Here is an 18136-nt window from a genome sequence, read left to right as displayed (position 1 = left end):
GCACCTCCCTAGTTTTCAGCAGTTTTTTTGTTGGGGGAAAACGTCCCCCTCACCCCCCTTCACCCGTTTTTAGTTACTGGTTGCATTGACCTTCTTCTTCCCCCTACCTAACACATGCACGTCCTTCTTTGGAGCCTTGATAACCCTCAGTTTGCATGCGAACAAATGCAAAAGTTTTTTTTCCCTTCAAGCTTTTTTTTTTTTTTTTTAGTTCAGCCGGTTCCCCTGGATCGCTTTCCTTTTTATCTCTGTCTCCCGTTTTCAAATAAAATCGGCCAAGCTCGAACCAAGCAGGTAAAGAGGCAGCATGGTGTCTACGGTAGGGAAAAGTAGCTGGCTTGACCTTTCTTATGCCCCGATCACAGGCAGAGAAAGTCCTCCAGTTCAGCCAGGAGACTAACTTAACTGCCCTGCTACTGGAGGCGAAAGAGCTGGAGGCCCGAGTCATCATCCTGTCCGCCAGGTGAGATTTTTATCTAAAATTGCACATAAATGTCACCCAACTTCTGAGAGTTAGTGTCAGCAATGTTATCAGATGCTGAGAAATGTACACAAGATTGAGCTGGGTAAAAAAATACAAACAAGATCATTTTTATTATAGAGGTGACATTCAACATAAACCACCTTCTGCTGGATCTAGCTGTTGTACTTTATGTTCAGTTGTAGGGTGACTCTAAATTCAGGCTGAATTTTACAAAATTTGTCAAACTTGAAAGCTAATTAAAAATCAAGCAGACATTTAGGACCCAATACACAAAAAAAGAAGACATTTCACATCTTTCGTGTAATCGAAAGTACTGGTAGTAATAAAATGTTGCAAGCATGCCCCAAACTCAATTACAGTGATATTGTACATATGTACACATTGTACATGTGCATATATGTGTGTATATTTTTTTATGTATACACACACACACACACATATGTGTATATAGTATATAAAAATTATTTTTCCTCCTTCCTACAGTGCCACTGTTATTGAAGTATTTTTCTTATTCTACCTTGTTCTATTTTATTCTACTCTAATTTATTACCTGTGTCTTTTTATACATTTCCTGTGTGTGTAGCATGTAGGGGGCTACAACTGCATTTTATTGTGCAATCCTGTATTGTATAATGACAGTAAGACTCAACCTTAAGCCCTCAATGACTAAAAATGATCACAAAATGTCTTCCTCACACTTACATTCAGCATGTTCTGATGTGAAAAATAATCTTTTGTCTATTTTCAACATTCCAGTGAGGAAGACGCTGCTGCAGTGTACAAGGCTGCCCGCTTCCTCAACATGACGGGCTCAGGCTACGTGTGGCTGGTGGGCGAGCGGGAGATGTCGGGTAAAGCCCTGAGCGAGGCGCCAGACGGTACGTTTATCCAGAAGAGATCAGTGGGAAATACGCGAGTTAACCCCGGCTCTACTCACAGGCCGATCATAACACACACAGGATTAGAGAGATTAACCGTTTAACCATGGATGCATTACATGATTAACTGTAACTGCTTGTTGTGTGTTGAGCATTTAAACGTTTAAGCATTGTGTGTTTAAAGGTTTAAATGTGTTGTATGCAGAAGCTACACTCAGTTTTTAGCGTATATGTGTATGTCCCGGATTATCCAACGGTAAATTCATTGTCTACTTTGTCATATTAATACCCTGGTTTCTAATGAATCATGAAGGGAGAGTTTTGCAACAGATAACTGATAGAATGGTAAGCTACAACAGCCTTTCTTGTCTCTGTTACTGGATTTCCGCACAAGTCTTTCACAATGTTTTATCGTTTTGTGGTCACAAAAGTCGAGCGTCTTCCCCCCCAGGCACTCTAACACAACCAACCCCTGCAGAGAGTTTGTTGTCCTGTCCATGTCCAGTCTCCTTCACCTCCACTGCGGCTTCTTCCAGGAGTCTGCAAGACTGACGGACCTGGTTGCAATCAGAAAACTTAGCTGAAGTTGGATTGTTGCTCGGTTTAAATTTAGGTCTGATTGCATTTTTGTTTGGTCCTAACACGAATAATGCTTTGCCTGTGCTGATTCCCCAAACCTTAGCTGGTAGGGTCGGGGAAAAAAAAAATCCAACTTCAAGGGACTCTTTACACATGCTGTGAAAAGGTCATCAGTGGCATAAAAATGATCCATTTATTTCTGTTGCCTTGTCTCATAAATGACACTTTGTGGATATTTTCTGAGTTATCGTCCCTGAGATTAACAGGCAATGAAGATGGATCATGCAGCTGATGTCTGACCTTTATTCAGGATGTCTAAAGTGGAAGCCCTATAAGTTTTTTTCCACTTTGTGCATTGCAAAAGGATCCTGAGAAACTTTAGATGGCTCAGGTCAGTGATTATCTTTGTTGTCGGCCTGGTCTCAGGTCTGATCGGCCTCCAGCTCATCAACGGGAAGAATGAGTCGGCCCATATCAATGATGCAGTGGCTGTGGTGGCTCAGTCCATCCAGGAGCTCTTTGAGAAGGAGAATATCACAGAACCCCCAAGAGGATGTGTAGGCAACACCAACATCTGGAAAACAGGACCCCTCTTCAAACGGTAAGCTTGGATTTGCAATGCTTCAGTTCTATTAGATATTAAGATATAGATGACAAAGGTGGCTAAAGGAATCTATAAGTCTGACTTAATTTAGCCAGATGTGTCAAATCCAGATTTCTCAATTGAGGAAGAACTGATTTTAATTTTGTAAAGTTTGCTCAGTTCCTGATTCTCTCACTCTGGTTGAGTTCCTGATACTTTTTTGGTCATTTCCAGGATTTTTACATGTCTGGAAAACTGCCTTATAGAATGACAGTTTATCAGGTTTCCCAGGATGTGTAGGAACCTCATTTCCAAATGAAACAACTGAGTTTTGACTGACCCACTTAGAGCGGTTTCTCAGCATAACATAAAATAAATGCAGTGCTTCCAAACAGATGTGGTGACAACAATAGCCCATATCATCCTCGCTCGACAAACACAGCTCTGTTGTGTTCATAAAACTTTCAACAAAAACTGTGTCGATGCAGTCAGTTTACCACATGCACTGAATTGGGAGCCTCATAGCGAATGATACACAAGACGCATCATTACACTCCAAGAAGATGACATACATGATATCCATGCGTAAACAAATGTGCACCCATTCGCACATATAATCATTCTGCTTGGCTTGCCACAGGGTGTTGATGTCATCTAAATACCCAGAGGGCCTCACTGGACGTGTGGAGTTCAATGATGACGGAGACAGGAAGTACGCCCACTACAGTATTCTCAACTACCAGAAGAGTCGACTCATTCAAGTCGGCATATACAATGGAACACAGGTAAACTTTTAAATATTTGACACAACCATAAAACAAATTTTACAGGAATTTTAGAGTTTTTCAAGTTCATCTTCTACTTTATACTCATGTGTATGTTGTACAGCGTCTTCTTTTTATTTATGCTGGACATGCCGCTCCAGTTTTCTATCTATAGTACAATGCAGCTAATGTAGGACAACTCCACAGTCCTCATTCTGTGCAAAAACACTCTGCAGTACATGATGCTACAACAGTCCATCATGATGGATTAGAGGGGGTATTTAGAATTTTGTTGTTTATAACTGGGGCACATAGAAGATATGATGATTTACAACAACTGGATGCCAAGAGGGCAAGGAGAGGAAGTGGTCAGTTTATAATTAAAATTGACTACAAACTTCAAATTACCAGGTCGTTTTACTAAGATTTTGACTTTGGCCGAACCATGCTTTGATTTTTTTTCTGCATTGGCTGGGGATTGTAGATTTGTCCAGTGTCCAGTGGACCTGAAATCAAAACTGACATAAATGTGCTTTATGAAAACAAGGTATAAAAACAGGGATAAAAAGAAGTCAATCAAGAAATTAAGATGCCGAAAGCAAAGATTTTAGTGCCTGTTGTGAAACGCAAGAAACAACCACATTCCTATTATGGATAATAATCTGGGTTTGGCTTGACAACAAAAACATCACTCATGAATTCAAATTTTGTCACTTACACTAAAATGTAAGAGTCAGCTGCTCCACATCTTGGATGTCTTTTTCTCAAACTGTGTCACCATACCACCATAACTTGACCAAAAAAACCTGTTTGCTGTAATTGATTGCCTATCTCAATTTGTACTGAATTTGGAAAACAATAGCTGAAAATAAATCTAAAAATGTTGCTTGAGATGCAATTAAAAGCTGTGGCATGAACTAGTTAGTTTTTTCAAACTATTCAATTTGTAGCTAATGGTGGTTATTAACATGCTGCAGCCATGCAAAGTGCAAACAGTAAGGACTGCAGGGATCAGCACTTCAGTTCCCTGGTGATAGGTGTAATAATAATAAGTTCCTGAAGCCTTCAGGTATGATACATAAGTCAGAGGTCAATGTGATAAATAAAGGAACCGCTGAGCTGTGGTTATATAAAGCTGACTCATTAGTGATGCTCACCCACAGTGTTGGAGCCTCATCAGCAGCATGCCTTCTGTCAGCACTCAACTATAATACCTTATATGTGTGTGGCATCCCTGCAGGTGGTAATGAACAATCAGCGGAAGATCATCTGGCCCGGAGGAGAGACTGAAAAACCGCAGGGCTTCCAGATGTCCACTCGATTAAAGGTAAGGTGCCTTCACTTAGCTGCAGCGATGTGACATTTATGTCTACACAGATAGAGTACGGACCTCAGCTGATATGCTTGTGTTGGACAGTGCGTTAACGTTTGTTTCTCAGAGGGGAATGAAGTTACTCTTCGTTCGTGAAGGCTGCAGTGATTTATTTGCTATGACTTGTATCTCTTCAAATTTGTCATAGGCCTGCAAAGAGCCTCTCATTTTTATCCTTGTCAGTTATTTTTACATTCAACTATTTGTCTGTCTTTATGTGTCTCTGGGTATCCGGGCATTTGGACATGGGTTTAATTTCTCTCTCGCTCTCTCTCGGCTATTCTGAAGTCCCTCAGGATCGAAACGGGTCCAGCTCTGACTACGTGATAAACAGCTTTCTGTCCCGTCTGTTGTAGATAGTGACGATACACCAGGAGCCATTTGTGTATGTCAAACCAACTATGCCGGACGGAACGTGCAAGGAGGAAATGACATTAAATGGAGTCTTAATTAAAAAGGTTATCTGCACTGGGCCCAATGAGACCATCCCAGGTAACACATCAGGGACGTTTATAATATCAATGTGCTTTTACTGCACCCGCCAAACACCCACTGGAGATGCATACATATATATGCAGTAGGTATCTATATATGTATGCATGTAGCTGAGTGTGCCATCCAGAATGTGTGATTGTCAGGATGCTGGGACGTGCGTGGTCTGCTGAGTGTGATGTCTGAGTGTGTGAGTGCAAGGGGCACCGTGTGACGCATTTTGTTCAGTCTACGTGCGCCGCCTTTGGATTCAAAAAATTAAATCTAACATGTTTCCTCAGGACTGATTGTAACTTGCAACCATTGCTGGTTTTGTTACAGGACGCCCAATTGTACCGCAGTGTTGTTATGGATTCTGTATTGATCTCCTGATCAAGTTGGCTATGACCATGAACTTTACCTATGAGGTTCACCTGGTGGCTGATGGGAAATTTGGAACTCAGGAGCGGGTTAGTTTTACATTAACAAACTAACAGCCATATCTGTCATATTTATAGGCATGAATGCACATTTTTGCATGAAGCACAGGTTGCATGCAATATCTCACATTCATTACTTTACGTGACTTAAACTTTTTATCATTTTGTTGTACTCGACTAACAGTAGTAATCTCACTTATCCCAAGCTGAAGCGTTAAGCAGTCATAGAGCAAAGACCCACAGCTGTCAAATGTCCAGTAGGTGATTTTGTCAATAGTCAGTGATCTAGTTTCAGTTTTAAAATGTGTTTTAATAGACAATATAGTTATCACATGCAAACATGTATTGATAGGTTGTAAAACAGGTACCAGTACACATTGAAGATACTAGATATATTCCAGAAAAAAAACCTGTAAAAATCTACAATGAGATTCTAATTTATTCCACCTCCAACTACTGTGGGTTTTGGATGAAAAGGTCAGTTTTCTGCTGTGGTTTGAATTTGAATTTTTATTTTATTTGATAGGGACGATGCAATTTAACATAGTTCCAATACAGAGCATGAAACTGTTGCTATTAGCTATTGCTAATTTTCAACTCTTGTCCCTAGTTGGGCTTTACATATACAGTGTAATTAAAATATATATACATGCATATAGGTTGGGAGCCTAGTTTATGTTTAACAATGAGCTAATTATTTAATATGGCTCAAATCTCACTATTCATGTTGTTCATCTGCTCTGGTGTTGCAGTCAATGAACAATATGCATTCATTTTCAACATTGCCCTGTGAGGGAAAAGATTACAAGTAAATTAGGAAACATGCCATCACATAAAAAGACAATGGCATCTAATTGGCTTTATTTAACCTGTTTATCTGTTTATGCATTACTCAAGCAGGACGCCTTTGCATTAAAGAACTTGGCCCTTTTACGCACCTTTGCAAATTTCTTTCTTGACACTGCCCCTTCACAACGTCACAGAGTACCTTATCAACAGTTTGTTACTTATATATACAAACTGTCATTTTTAGCTAACAGTTTTGAGCTAACACTAGCTTTATACTGACTAACAATGGTGCAAATGGTGGATTTGGATATTTTCTAGGATAAATAGTTTGTTTTTAAACTGGGAGTTTGTGACTGACATCAGAATATAATGATACACTGATAAAATAACTTTGTTAAACAATCCTGGTGCAGAAAAATCTAGTACTGCTGTGTAATATTACGTTTTGAGACATGTTGTGTTTATATGTTTTGATGGACTTGACAATTAGTAAGTACTGTAACAGTAACCAATGCTTAATAGCAACACTTGTATTCAATACTCATTTTCATAACAATTCACATTCATAATAACTTTTGTTGGAAATAAAATAATCACTTCAGGCAAAATTGTTAACACACAAAAAAATCTTTGTGTTAACAATAAAGTACAATAGTCCAGTACTCAAATCCATTCGCACAAAGGCTCACAATAAAAGCCAACAGACTGAAGTGTTACAACTAGTATTACAACTATACATATATTTAAGAGCATGACATATCCGAGCCATGTTTTAATGTCATGGTATTATTTAGATGCAATGCCAACACCATGTAGCCTAACATTGATTTTATTTCATATTATTCATTATTTCATGTGTATTTAACCAGGAAGATCTCTTGAGATTAAAATCTCTTTTGTGGCAGAGTCCTGGAAAAAATGGCAGCATGACTGTGTAACACAAGTCAGTAAAGATCCCACTTTCACAGAAGTAAGACGAGAAAGGAAAGGAGGGAAAAACGGACATGATCAGCTGAAAACCTGCATGGACTGAACAGAAACATGAACCTCTAACCCAGAAAAAAAGCCTGTTTTATAGTCAAAGCATGAGCACAATCCTACATTTTTGGTGTTACATTATCAGATTTCTTGAACAACAGAAAATAGTGAACCCACTTTTGATATATATATATATAAGACAGAGCCCGTTTTAAAGATGTAGAGCATGCCTAGCACTTTGTATATCCCCACTAGGCTTAACCCAAATCCTAAAACCTGTAAAAAACATTCTGTGGTCTAGTAGACAGCGGGTTGATAGCGGACTCTCATGTCAACACCTTCCTTTTGGGGCTGTAGGTGAACAACAGTAACAAGAAAGAGTGGAATGGCATGATGGGAGAGCTCCTGGGGGGCCTGGCTGACATGATTGTAGCCCCGCTGACTATAAACAACGAACGAGCCCAGTACATCGAGTTCTCCAAACCCTTTAAATATCAAGGTCTCACCATCCTTGTCAAAAAGGTATGTGTTCACTTTTGGTGCTTTGTCATGTCAGATAGCCACCGGGGAACTGCATGTATCATCTTGTTGTGCATTTGCTCTTGTTCGAAAAAACCCGTCAAGGCAATTTTTTATTCTGTGTGCACCTACTGTGTCAGTAAGGACCAGCAATTTTACGCTCGCTATGACATTTGCAAATAAACACAGAAAACTTGTTTGTTAGGTGTGTAACCAGCATACTATCCTAATAATTTTACTTGATATATGGACAGCAGTAGTGACATGTGATATGATGAGCAATAACACAAATTACATACATTTGGGTCACCATTCATCTGAAAATAATTATTGAGTGGGAGGGAAATTTATACACAGCTGCCATGGTTTCTGCCGCTTCATTACTTCTGTTTTCTGCACATCATATAGACTTTAAATCACACCTGACCTTTTTGCAAACAATGTGCACTGTGTACTTTCAGGCATCTATTAGCTTTCATCCATTTCTATACTGTCTGGTATTAAAATCTTGTGTGTAATCCATCACATTGGACAGCAAATCTGCGTATATATTTGTTATTAATATGAGGTAATGCAGTGCTGGCTTCAAATCAATTGGCATTTGCCACACAAGGGTGATCATGTGACAAAATTTATGGTACCTTATTACCTGTGGATTAACTATGGGTTACACAACTCACGCAAGTTTCAAGGGTTTGCTTAAGATTTTCATTCCACTCAGAAATTAATGGAAACAAGAGGGTGCCTGGAGCCACAAGGTGCCAGAAGGAAGAATACATCTGAAAATCTAAAACTCTATAGCAAAAATGGTTAGCAAAAATTGTAAATGTACATGGGTTGAAAAGTTTAGGACATAATATGCGCAACTAAGGTAATAAAAGTTGTTAAATATCAATCAATAACCATCTGTGGTGTGTGTTTTCAGGAAATCCCTCGCAGTACACTGGACTCGTTCATGCAGCCGTTCCAAAGCACGCTGTGGCTGCTGGTGGGTCTTTCGGTGCATGTGGTGGCGGTGATGCTTTACCTACTAGACCGGTTCAGGTACAAGGGGAACCTGTGTGTGTGTATGTGTGTGCCTGTATGTGTGTGTTCATGTGTACTCAGGTCTGAATCAGTGAGTGTGTGTATATGTGTGTACATGCGCTCCTTGCCCGCTACAGATCTTCCCTCGGTGTGGACAAGAAGGCAGACAGAGGTGAAGATTGGCTCCAACCATCCCACCGCTCTGTCCCTGTGCCGCCGTCTGTGTCTGTTTTCTTTCTGTTTTCTTTCTTGCTTCGCTCGCTCATGTTCAGTTCCTTTCCCTGCCTGGGGTTGCCAGGGTTTTCGCCTCTACAGCTTCTCAGTGATTTCTCACTGTATCTCCCGCAACCCCTCCCGATTTCTTCCCTCTAGCCCGTTTGGAAGATTTAAAGTAAACAGTGAAGAAGAAGAAGAAGATGCCCTCACCTTATCATCTGCTATGTGGTTCTCCTGGGGAGTGTTGCTGAACTCTGGAATAGGAGAAGGTGAATGTTCCCTTTCTCCCAGAACACTGTAAAACACCTTTTTCACTGAAGAAATTTGCCACAGCCACACTGTCATAGCTTAACGGAGCCATCATTAATGTTATTAGTAACATCTGTGCTTTTCCCACTTTGATGAACCAACATATCCGCTGTGAAAAATAGCCTATTCTGTTGAGTACTTTGGTCTTTTAGCAGTTGTATAAAGACCAAAATCAAGACGTTTGTGGCAGAGAAATGCTCCAGGTGTTGCCTCACTGTGGGGTTTTTCTTTGAGGATGACAAATTAATTGCTTTTAAATCGCATTTTGTGAAGACAGGCTTTGATGCTGGTTGTCTTTCAGCAGTTTTACTCCTGCTGCCTTTGCTTGTTTCATTTGTCTTCAAGTGTGTCATTTTCATGTCTGATAGTTTTAGTGGCTTGTATTTTTTGTTCTAGGTCATTTCTTTTGTTCCAGGTAGTTTTGTAAGATAATTAGAGTTTTTTTAACCATCGATTGTAATATATTGTTAATGATCGTTGTTATTATTATTATTATTTGCAGAAGCTGTAACAGTAGTAAAAGTAGTAACAGAAGTAGCAGTTTTAGAGGTTATTAGTGTTGAGTGGTACAACTATTACTTGACAGAAATGGAAATATCCGGCTAACTACTCTACACAGCTGATCTGATTCGAAATGGAAATTTACTGAGCTTAAAGGTCAAATCTTGAACTTTCCACACAGGTGCCCCGCGCAGCTTCTCAGCGAGAATCCTGGGTATGGTGTGGGCCGGCTTTGCCATGATCATTGTGGCATCTTATACTGCCAACCTGGCTGCCTTCCTGGTGTTGGACCGGCCTGAGGAGCGCATCACCGGCATCAATGACCCAAGGGTGTGTAGATGATGGTGCTAGACCGCACAAAAACATTATTATTTATGAAATTAAATTTATAATTTATAAATAAAAAAAATTACATATCAATGGAAATTATTAGCAGTCATTACATGACTGTTTGTGCCTTGTCCTTGTCTCCTTGTGCAGCTGAGAAACCCATCGGACAAGTTCATCTATGCCACAGTGAAGCAGAGTTCTGTGGACATCTACTTCCGGCGGCAGGTGGAGCTTAGCACCATGTACCGCCACATGGAGAAGCACAACTATGAGAGTGCCGCCGAGGCTATCCAGGCTGTGCGTGACAAGTGAGTCTCGGCCAGGCCGGGCCGACCAGAGCACGTGTCGGCCGGCTGCTCGACCTGTCAGGCACATATTCCAGGGTCAGTCCAGTCAGCTCGGGGGGGGGGACATGGACCTCCGGACCAGGTGGAAGCGGCAGGACTTACTGCAGCCTTCCATCTGATCCAGGCCCATCGCCCAGCCAAGGCAGACGTCCAGGGACAGGAGCAGGTGTGGACGTGTCAACAGCACTGGCACCAGTGTGAGGTTGAGCTAACATTGAGTCGAGGAGCACCCTTTTTCAGGTTGTACCCAGACGAACATCTTTGAGATGGGGGGAATCCAATGGGGGACGCGCCCTCACCCATCTGGCATTGGATTTCATTTGGGCCATAAGCAGCGGTAGAGATTGCTGGTAAACGCTGAATGACACACACGATCTGGTGTGCGAGAGAGAGAAGGGTGGGAGCCGTAAATGTGTATGTAAATCATTGTATTGTTGCACCGTAACCCCCTCCTTCCCCTCCTCCTCCTCCCTCCTTCCTCCTCCTCCTCCTCCCTCCCCCTCCCCCACAGCAAGCTGCATGCTTTCATCTGGGACTCTGCGGTGCTGGAGTTTGAAGCCTCGCAGAAGTGCGACCTGGTGACCACGGGAGAGCTGTTTTTCCGTTCGGGCTTTGGCATAGGCATGCGCAAGGACAGCCCCTGGAAACAGAATGTGTCCCTGGCCATTCTCAGGTCTGTCCCAGCCGAAGCTGCATTACTCGTATGACTTTTTTGGTTTCTTATCAATATGATTTCGTGGTCACGTATTGACCATTTACAGCCATCCAATACATCGCCTTATGTTACATCTCTCTCTGTATCTCCCCTCTCCTGCCCTCTCTGTCTGTTTGTCTCTGTCTGTTTATGTCTGTTTGTCAGTGAACTTGTCTAGCTGTCTCAGGAGTGAGCGGCTCGAATATTCCCTCATTTGCGGCGTGTATTAACTTTGTCACCTCTCTCCCCACCACCCCCAACCCCCTGCAGTTCTCATGAGAACGGCTTCATGGAAGACCTAGATAAAACCTGGGTGAGATACCAGGAGTGTGACTCGAGGAGCAATGCCCCAGCCACACTCACCTTTGAAAACATGGCAGGTATGGTCCTTATAGCGTAGAGAAACCGTTAAAAGTGATTGGACAAAAACTGCAGTGGTAAGGTACTGTAGCCCTTTTTTGTCCAATACCTTTGCAAAATCGTTGTTTTAGTGTCGGCGTGGGTGCTCTGTGGAAGTGTGCCGTACAGTATTTTGTGCTGTGGCTTTGTGCGGTTGTGGTCTTCAATTAATATTGTGTGGTTTACAGCCGCTGTCGTCAGTAGGAGCGGGTTGAAAAAAGGCGGGGTGACCGCTGAGCATGACAGGCAGACCATGCATTCATGCTCAGTGGGAGCGGCGGGGGTTGTAGACCAGCAGCTCACACATCTCCGTCTCTGCTCTTTCTCCAACTGTCTGTCCCTTCCCGACAGGGGTCTTCATGCTGGTGGCTGGAGGCATAGCAGCAGGGATCTTCCTCATCTTCATTGAAATCGCCTATAAGCGCCATAAAGACGCCCGCAGGAAGCAGATGCAGCTGGCCTTTGCGGCCGTCAATGTCTGGAGGAAGAACCTGCAGGTAGGAATGATCCCCTCTGTCCTCTCACATCTAGGGTGGAAGGGCCGGGACTGGGGTGCGAGCCAGCAAAGCCTCTCTTCTCATGGAGGTTGATTTCTGTCTCTGTCAGGAGCCTTTAATTTTTCACATCAACAGTGGTCAGACTTCCAGATCACGGCATGAGAAACTGTGATCTCTGATGCCTTCATGTACTGCAAGGCATCCTGAGCGGCCACCCTGTAGGTCCTAACAGCTCCCAGAGGCCAACTGCGCCCGTGTGTCTTGTGTGTGCCTGCAGGACAATAAGGAGGCCTCCGGAAGTCAAGCGGTGGCTGGGACTCCCTCATTAGTATGTAACTGATTAGCAGAGCCATTTCCACCGCCATGTCACCGCTCACTGTTTTTACTCAACAACAATAAGATAATCAGCCTCGTGATCCTTTAACATATTGGACATCCAAATTAAAACTTCACCTTCCACGTTCATGGCATGAACCAGTAGTTTCTAAGCTGCTACTGTGGCGCTTATACGCTTCATAAGGTCAGATGATGCGGACATGGAAAGCCTTTAAAACAAACAAATGTCCAGCCAGTCATAAAAAAAACAATAACAACAGTGATTAGTGGACAGTTAATGCTCTTTGAGCACGTCATCATTGATTTCCTTCAATCTTCCAACAACAGCCAGAAGCTAACAATGCAAATAGAGCATAAAGATTAAAATCAATGCCCTGGAACAATCACACAGCAGTGACTCTCGCAGTATTGTCGGCATAGCTGTAACGTGCCACGCTGCAGTGTACAGTGTGTCTGCCTCCCCCTCTAATCCACTGCAGTGTCCATAATGCACACATCCAACAAGAGTCAAACTTATCTTGCATGCCGGAGGCTTCATGCAACACAGTGGCTGCCTAGCAGGCAGCAATTTAAAGGGTCAGCTCAATCAAATTACATAAATACATATTTTCCGACTTGCCCTAGTGATATCTAGCCATGCAGGGAGTTTTGGATAGATATCCATTATACCTCTGTAACTAAATAAAATGGAGGTTTGTGGTTCACAGTTATATGCATGACTACGTACCACTAGTAGTAAATAAGATTTTTTTTCTTTTGAGTGAACCGGCCCTTTAAGCTATAATCAAGCAATAAGGTCCTCTGCTCAGCCAATGAAGAACATGATTTGCCTGCCAATGCAATTAAATATGGCTGTGAAGCGTTGGCACATCGGAGCACCCCTCCTCCACCCCCACATACTCCTTTCCTGTACTCTTTATGGTTTTACTACCTGATTGGATAGTTAGGAGGTCCAGGGGTGCCACATTTAATGGCCAGTCACTGTGAGTGTGTGATGTGGCTCTTTCTGCTGCATCTCTGTAAAAGCCTTGAACCAGAACTCGGTGCTCAGCCCTGCTGAGTAGAGACAGCAGGGCTGCAGGAAGGTACAGTATAAAATCACAAGTGCCTGTCAGCAAATCGATGTCCTTCTGAGAGTGTCTGCCATCGACCTGACTACTGTATGTAACTGTTGTGACTGTCCTCATATGGATGTACGTTCTCTAGGCGCACTCAGCAGGCGAATGCATGCAGGTGTTGGGGGGGAGCATCACTGAGAAAGGAGAGGGACACACTAAACTGCCTGTAGACCAGCGCGTTTTAGATCTATGTCAGCCATGAGCATGTTGATTTTTCTGCACCGTTGAACAAAGACGGCTCATGCATGCTCATCTTACTCATCTACTGTCACTGTGGGCCCTCGAGCTAAAATCACGGACCCACACAATCTTCACTGCTCTAACTATAACCGCTGTAATGGGGCCTCATGCGAGGAGCACAGAGTGAGCCCACAAAGTCGAGCTTATACAATCTGTTCTGTTCTGCGTGAGTATTATTCAGGATATTATTCATACTGTTTTGGTGCACTGATGTGATTACTCACCGTGATCTGATTTACACAAATTAAAAATGACAACTTGGTTATGTAAGAAACAAACTCATCATGATGGAAAATCTAAGATCACAGTTTATGTGGCCTCCTCCTTCCTTAGTACAGCAAGCACTGAAACCTGGAGTCCCATTGTTGGCATAATTTTGACTGCTTGTATGTGTGTTTGTATGTTATTATGTGCTTATACTGCCTCAGGTTTGTGTATTATGCAAAGCACTGTGAAGTACTGTGCACCTTTCAACACAGAGACATAACCCCAGAGAATGTGCACTTCTGACTAATCTAAATCTGTCCATGTGGTACATTCCTCATCGTCTGCAGACTGACATGACCTCGCAAAATATACAAGTTCATTAACTAGCACACTTTGCTTTCACAATGCTTTACAAAGAGATAAAGATGCATGCATTGTTAGCATTGCATGCCTACAATAATCCAGCTTTATGGAGCTGTAGCCACAGAGGTGTAGTGGGGGTAAACCTACAAAATCTCAGTTAGTACATATTTATATTTAGGTAAGAGAATTTAAAGCTGATTTAAATCTTTATGATCTAAATTTATAATTTACATTATATAAAGTATTGTATATGGATGTACTGGATGTACTGTATAGCCACACTATCAGTCCATGAGATGTTGTCTCTTTTTAAGAGATTTGTAATGAGTGAGGAAATAAAGATACAATAAGTGCTACATTTGAGGCCAGTATCAAAATATTTGTTATACTGTATCAGTCAATATTCATTTTTAACATGAACAGATTTTTGAAAAAGATTAATCAAAGATTAAGCTGACACAGAGCTGTCACAAAGAGACAGTATGCACTGAGGAAGGATATGACAATATAACAATCAAAGATGACAGTAAAGCTCTTTTCAGACATGCACTTTACTATAAATGTAAATGTGCTGGCATTTTTACATGTCGGTCTCATGTCCCAGAGACTTTCCCTTAACAGTCATGACAGCAATCTTACTAAGTTGCACTAACTAACTACATTAACATGACTCAAGTCTGAATTAAATGTCAACAAATAGGCACGCACAGGAATAAAAAGCAATACAGAGATCATTCTGAAGTAGCAGATTTGACTCAGCTGCTTTCCCTCTGCACCATGGGCAACAAGGCACTTAATGGGACTGTATACGACAACATGATTGACATCCTTCATCAACAACGCATATAATTCTGTTATAGTCACGTCATGTTTAAATTATTTATAAATCTGTGTTTTTGTGAGCTCAGAGTCCATTACCTTTACAGACAGATGAAGCCAGCAATTTTATAGATTCTTGGCTGGAAATTTTGAGTCTACATTTAACAGAAACTCAAATAGTACATAGTAAAGTTGGAACAATTATACAACAAGAAATACAGCATATAATTCATTTTTTCATATCTCCACTATTGATGCTGTGCCAATTTATGTGTAATAAGCTAATATTGACCAATAATCTGGCTCTGATATGTTCTTTATAGGCTTCATATATTGTTTTGCTGATTGGTCTTAATACTACTAACTATAATGTATTCTATAAAGTTACATCATAATTATTTCTATCACTACATGTTTCTGATTTCTCTTACTATTATGATACGGTGCAGATAGTTTACCCAACGTTTTGTTGACCACTACATCACTAAGAGGCTACATGTCCGGCTTTCTAGCTTTCTCTGTTAAAACAGATGTTAGTCAGAAGTGCACTGTCTGATGAAGACTGAAACTGGTGTCAGTCTAAGATGAAAACAAAGTGTCAGAAACCCTGTTACGTGATGATGATGATGATGATGATGATGATGATGATGGTGTATAATGACGATGCACTGCGGCGGCTCGCCTCTGTTTCCAACGAGAAACAGGCGAGTCTGATGCCACACTTCATCTGACAGCCCAGCATGCCCTGCATGGCCGGGACTGTGCACACGCAGCACCTCATCAGGGCTCAGAGCGACCAGACTGCATTCCTGCAGTCTCACAACGTGTAAGAAATGGGGGAAAATAACAGAGAAGTGACGTCACTTGGGCATTGATTTTTCCTGAAACCAAGACAGTTAAAATCACTTGTTACACACGCTGACGTTCACCATTTACTAACATGAGATGTCATCTCCCAACAGGAAAAACATTTTACTTATTACACCTGCACTAAAATCAAGTGATGTCTTGCACCAATCACTCCTCCTGCCAGCTTTCATCGAACCGCCATGCCAGCTAATGCCTGCTCGCCACCTGATATCATGACATCAGGGGATTGAGAGGAAAACGCTGGTTGGCGGGGTGATGGGTGGTACAAATGTGCCCAAAAAGAGCCTAGTCATGTGACCTGATGAAAAAGGATGTACTGCGGGGCCAGTGCTGGCCAAAATTGATTTGTCATGCTATTTGTTTTGTGTTTACTTATTCTATGTTTCCCCCTTTTTTATCTCTCCCTCCATTCATACAATGTTTTTGGCATGTTGAAATTCACACCACACTGCCCCGCCCACCCAAAGGGCCTCACTCCCTGCAACTACTCGCTCATCCTCCACTTATACTTTACTAACGCCCATCTTAGAATGCTTTCTTTTGTAGAAGTAGCATCTTCCATCAAATCTTTTCCATTTCTGCACTTAAACTTACAGAAAGAATATTTTTTGCAGCTACAGTAGGAGACCATTCATTTTCCTTTTCTTATGCTCTCCATCTCCATCCCATCCCCTTGTGTGTGGGGTGAATTTCCATTATACCCCTTTAAAGGTATAATGACTTTCAATGGGCTTTAATTACTGACTTTTGTCGCTGTTGTTTTCCCTCTTTGATATGCATTTTAGTGGCTCTCCTGCCTCTGATACCATACGTAGCTTCTCGACTTTTTTACACCTGCCTGGCTTTGGATGTGGATGTTTGCTTTGCTAGTGTTTTTTTAAAGATATTCACCCTTTTTGGTTCCCTTGGCTTTTGCTTAAGGATCTTCTTTAAAGTAATAACGATCAAGTGGATGGAAATTTATTTCATTTTTCTTTTCTCCCCCTATGCAGCCCTCTTCCTCTCTAGAGACTCAGGATGTAAGAATACCTTAATATGAGTTTTTTTGCACACAAACACCCAGTTATTGTGCTGAGAGTAGCTGTGGGGCACTCTGATGGTATGAGGGAGGGAAGGGAGGGCACCAAATTGGCTCGCCGGTTAAAAATGCTTCTTTTTTCTTTTTCTTCTTTTGTTTATTTTTTGTGACGGGAATGCATTTGAAAATGTTTTCTAGAACCGAGTAGCGAATATGTTCTAGATATTTTCAAAAAGTCATATTCAGCATTCTGTTTAGTCGATCCATGTTTAATTTGACATCGCTTGTGTGTGGAGATGAGGAAGTTGGAACTGTAAAGTGTGCGTTCAGGCAATAGTGAGCGTACAGGTAGAATACTGTAGATGGTTTAAGTAGTGTAACGTAGGTATCACACCCACTGACATCTTTACTAGTCAGTCATCACTCATTCCAATGCATTTCTAGGAGCCGAGTGAATGTGTCAGCACATTTCTAGAGGACTACTGTGCCATCTTGTGCAGTCCCAGTGTGACAGTGTTGCTTAAAATGTAGTCGAGTGCCCTCATATCAGACTGAACAGACTATTTCCACTCTCACATCTAACAGGCTTTATCCCTTTCTTTCTTCCTCTTTGCGCATTTTACTTTTACAAATGATCTAGTCTTTCTCACAAGGACCCTCCCTCTATTTAGAAAATAATAATTAATTCATTGGGGTGGCGGGTGGTGGTGGTGGTGGTGGGAAGAGAAGAATGGGTGAGACCAAGGTTATCACTCCAGCCAGAGAACATGAATAATGTTTCTACATATATTTATTTTAGGATAGGAAAAGTGGTAGAGCAGAGCCCGACCCCAAAAAGAAAGCCTCTTTTAGGTCCATCAGTACCACCCTGGCCTCCAGCATCAAGAGACGTAGGTCCTCCAAAGACACGGTAAGGAGACGAAGAAGCAACATCTTCCCTTGTTTATTCTTCCCTCTCTTTCTTCTTCTCCTCCTTCTCCTCTGTCTCT

General features: G+C 41.8%; 1 protein-coding gene across 3 annotated transcripts in view; it reads left to right on the top strand.

Annotated features, from left to right (window-relative positions):
* Positions 1-18136, top strand: part of grin1a (glutamate receptor, ionotropic, N-methyl D-aspartate 1a) — a 34641-nt gene that overhangs the window by 11209 nt on the left and 5296 nt on the right. For 2 of the 3 annotated variants that reach the window (XM_042395320.1, XM_042395319.1), the window contains 15 exons: positions 366-463; positions 1241-1362; positions 2368-2542; positions 3165-3309; positions 4529-4615; positions 5017-5152; positions 5474-5601; positions 7696-7860; positions 8783-8901; positions 9256-9368; positions 10091-10239; positions 10390-10547; positions 11098-11259; positions 11551-11660; positions 12031-12176. In XM_042395320.1, coding sequence (XP_042251254.1) covers positions 366-463; positions 1241-1362; positions 2368-2542; positions 3165-3309; positions 4529-4615; positions 5017-5152; positions 5474-5601; positions 7696-7860; positions 8783-8901; positions 9256-9368; positions 10091-10239; positions 10390-10547; positions 11098-11259; positions 11551-11660; positions 12031-12176 — 2013 coding nt within the window. Of the gene's footprint in view, positions 1-365; positions 464-1240; positions 1363-2367; positions 2543-3164; positions 3310-4528; positions 4616-5016; positions 5153-5473; positions 5602-7695; positions 7861-8782; positions 8902-9255; positions 9369-10090; positions 10240-10389; positions 10548-11097; positions 11260-11550; positions 11661-12030; positions 12177-17946; positions 18058-18136 lie in introns of all 3 variants that reach the window. The other variant, XM_042395321.1, reaches the window with a different exon arrangement.

The sequence above is a fragment of the Thunnus maccoyii genome, chromosome 19 (assembly GCF_910596095.1).
Source record: "Thunnus maccoyii chromosome 19, fThuMac1.1, whole genome shotgun sequence".
Taxonomy (NCBI): Eukaryota; Metazoa; Chordata; class Actinopteri; order Scombriformes; family Scombridae; genus Thunnus; species Thunnus maccoyii.
Note: the sequence above shows the minus strand (reverse complement) of the source record. Positions and strands in the feature narration are given on the sequence as shown.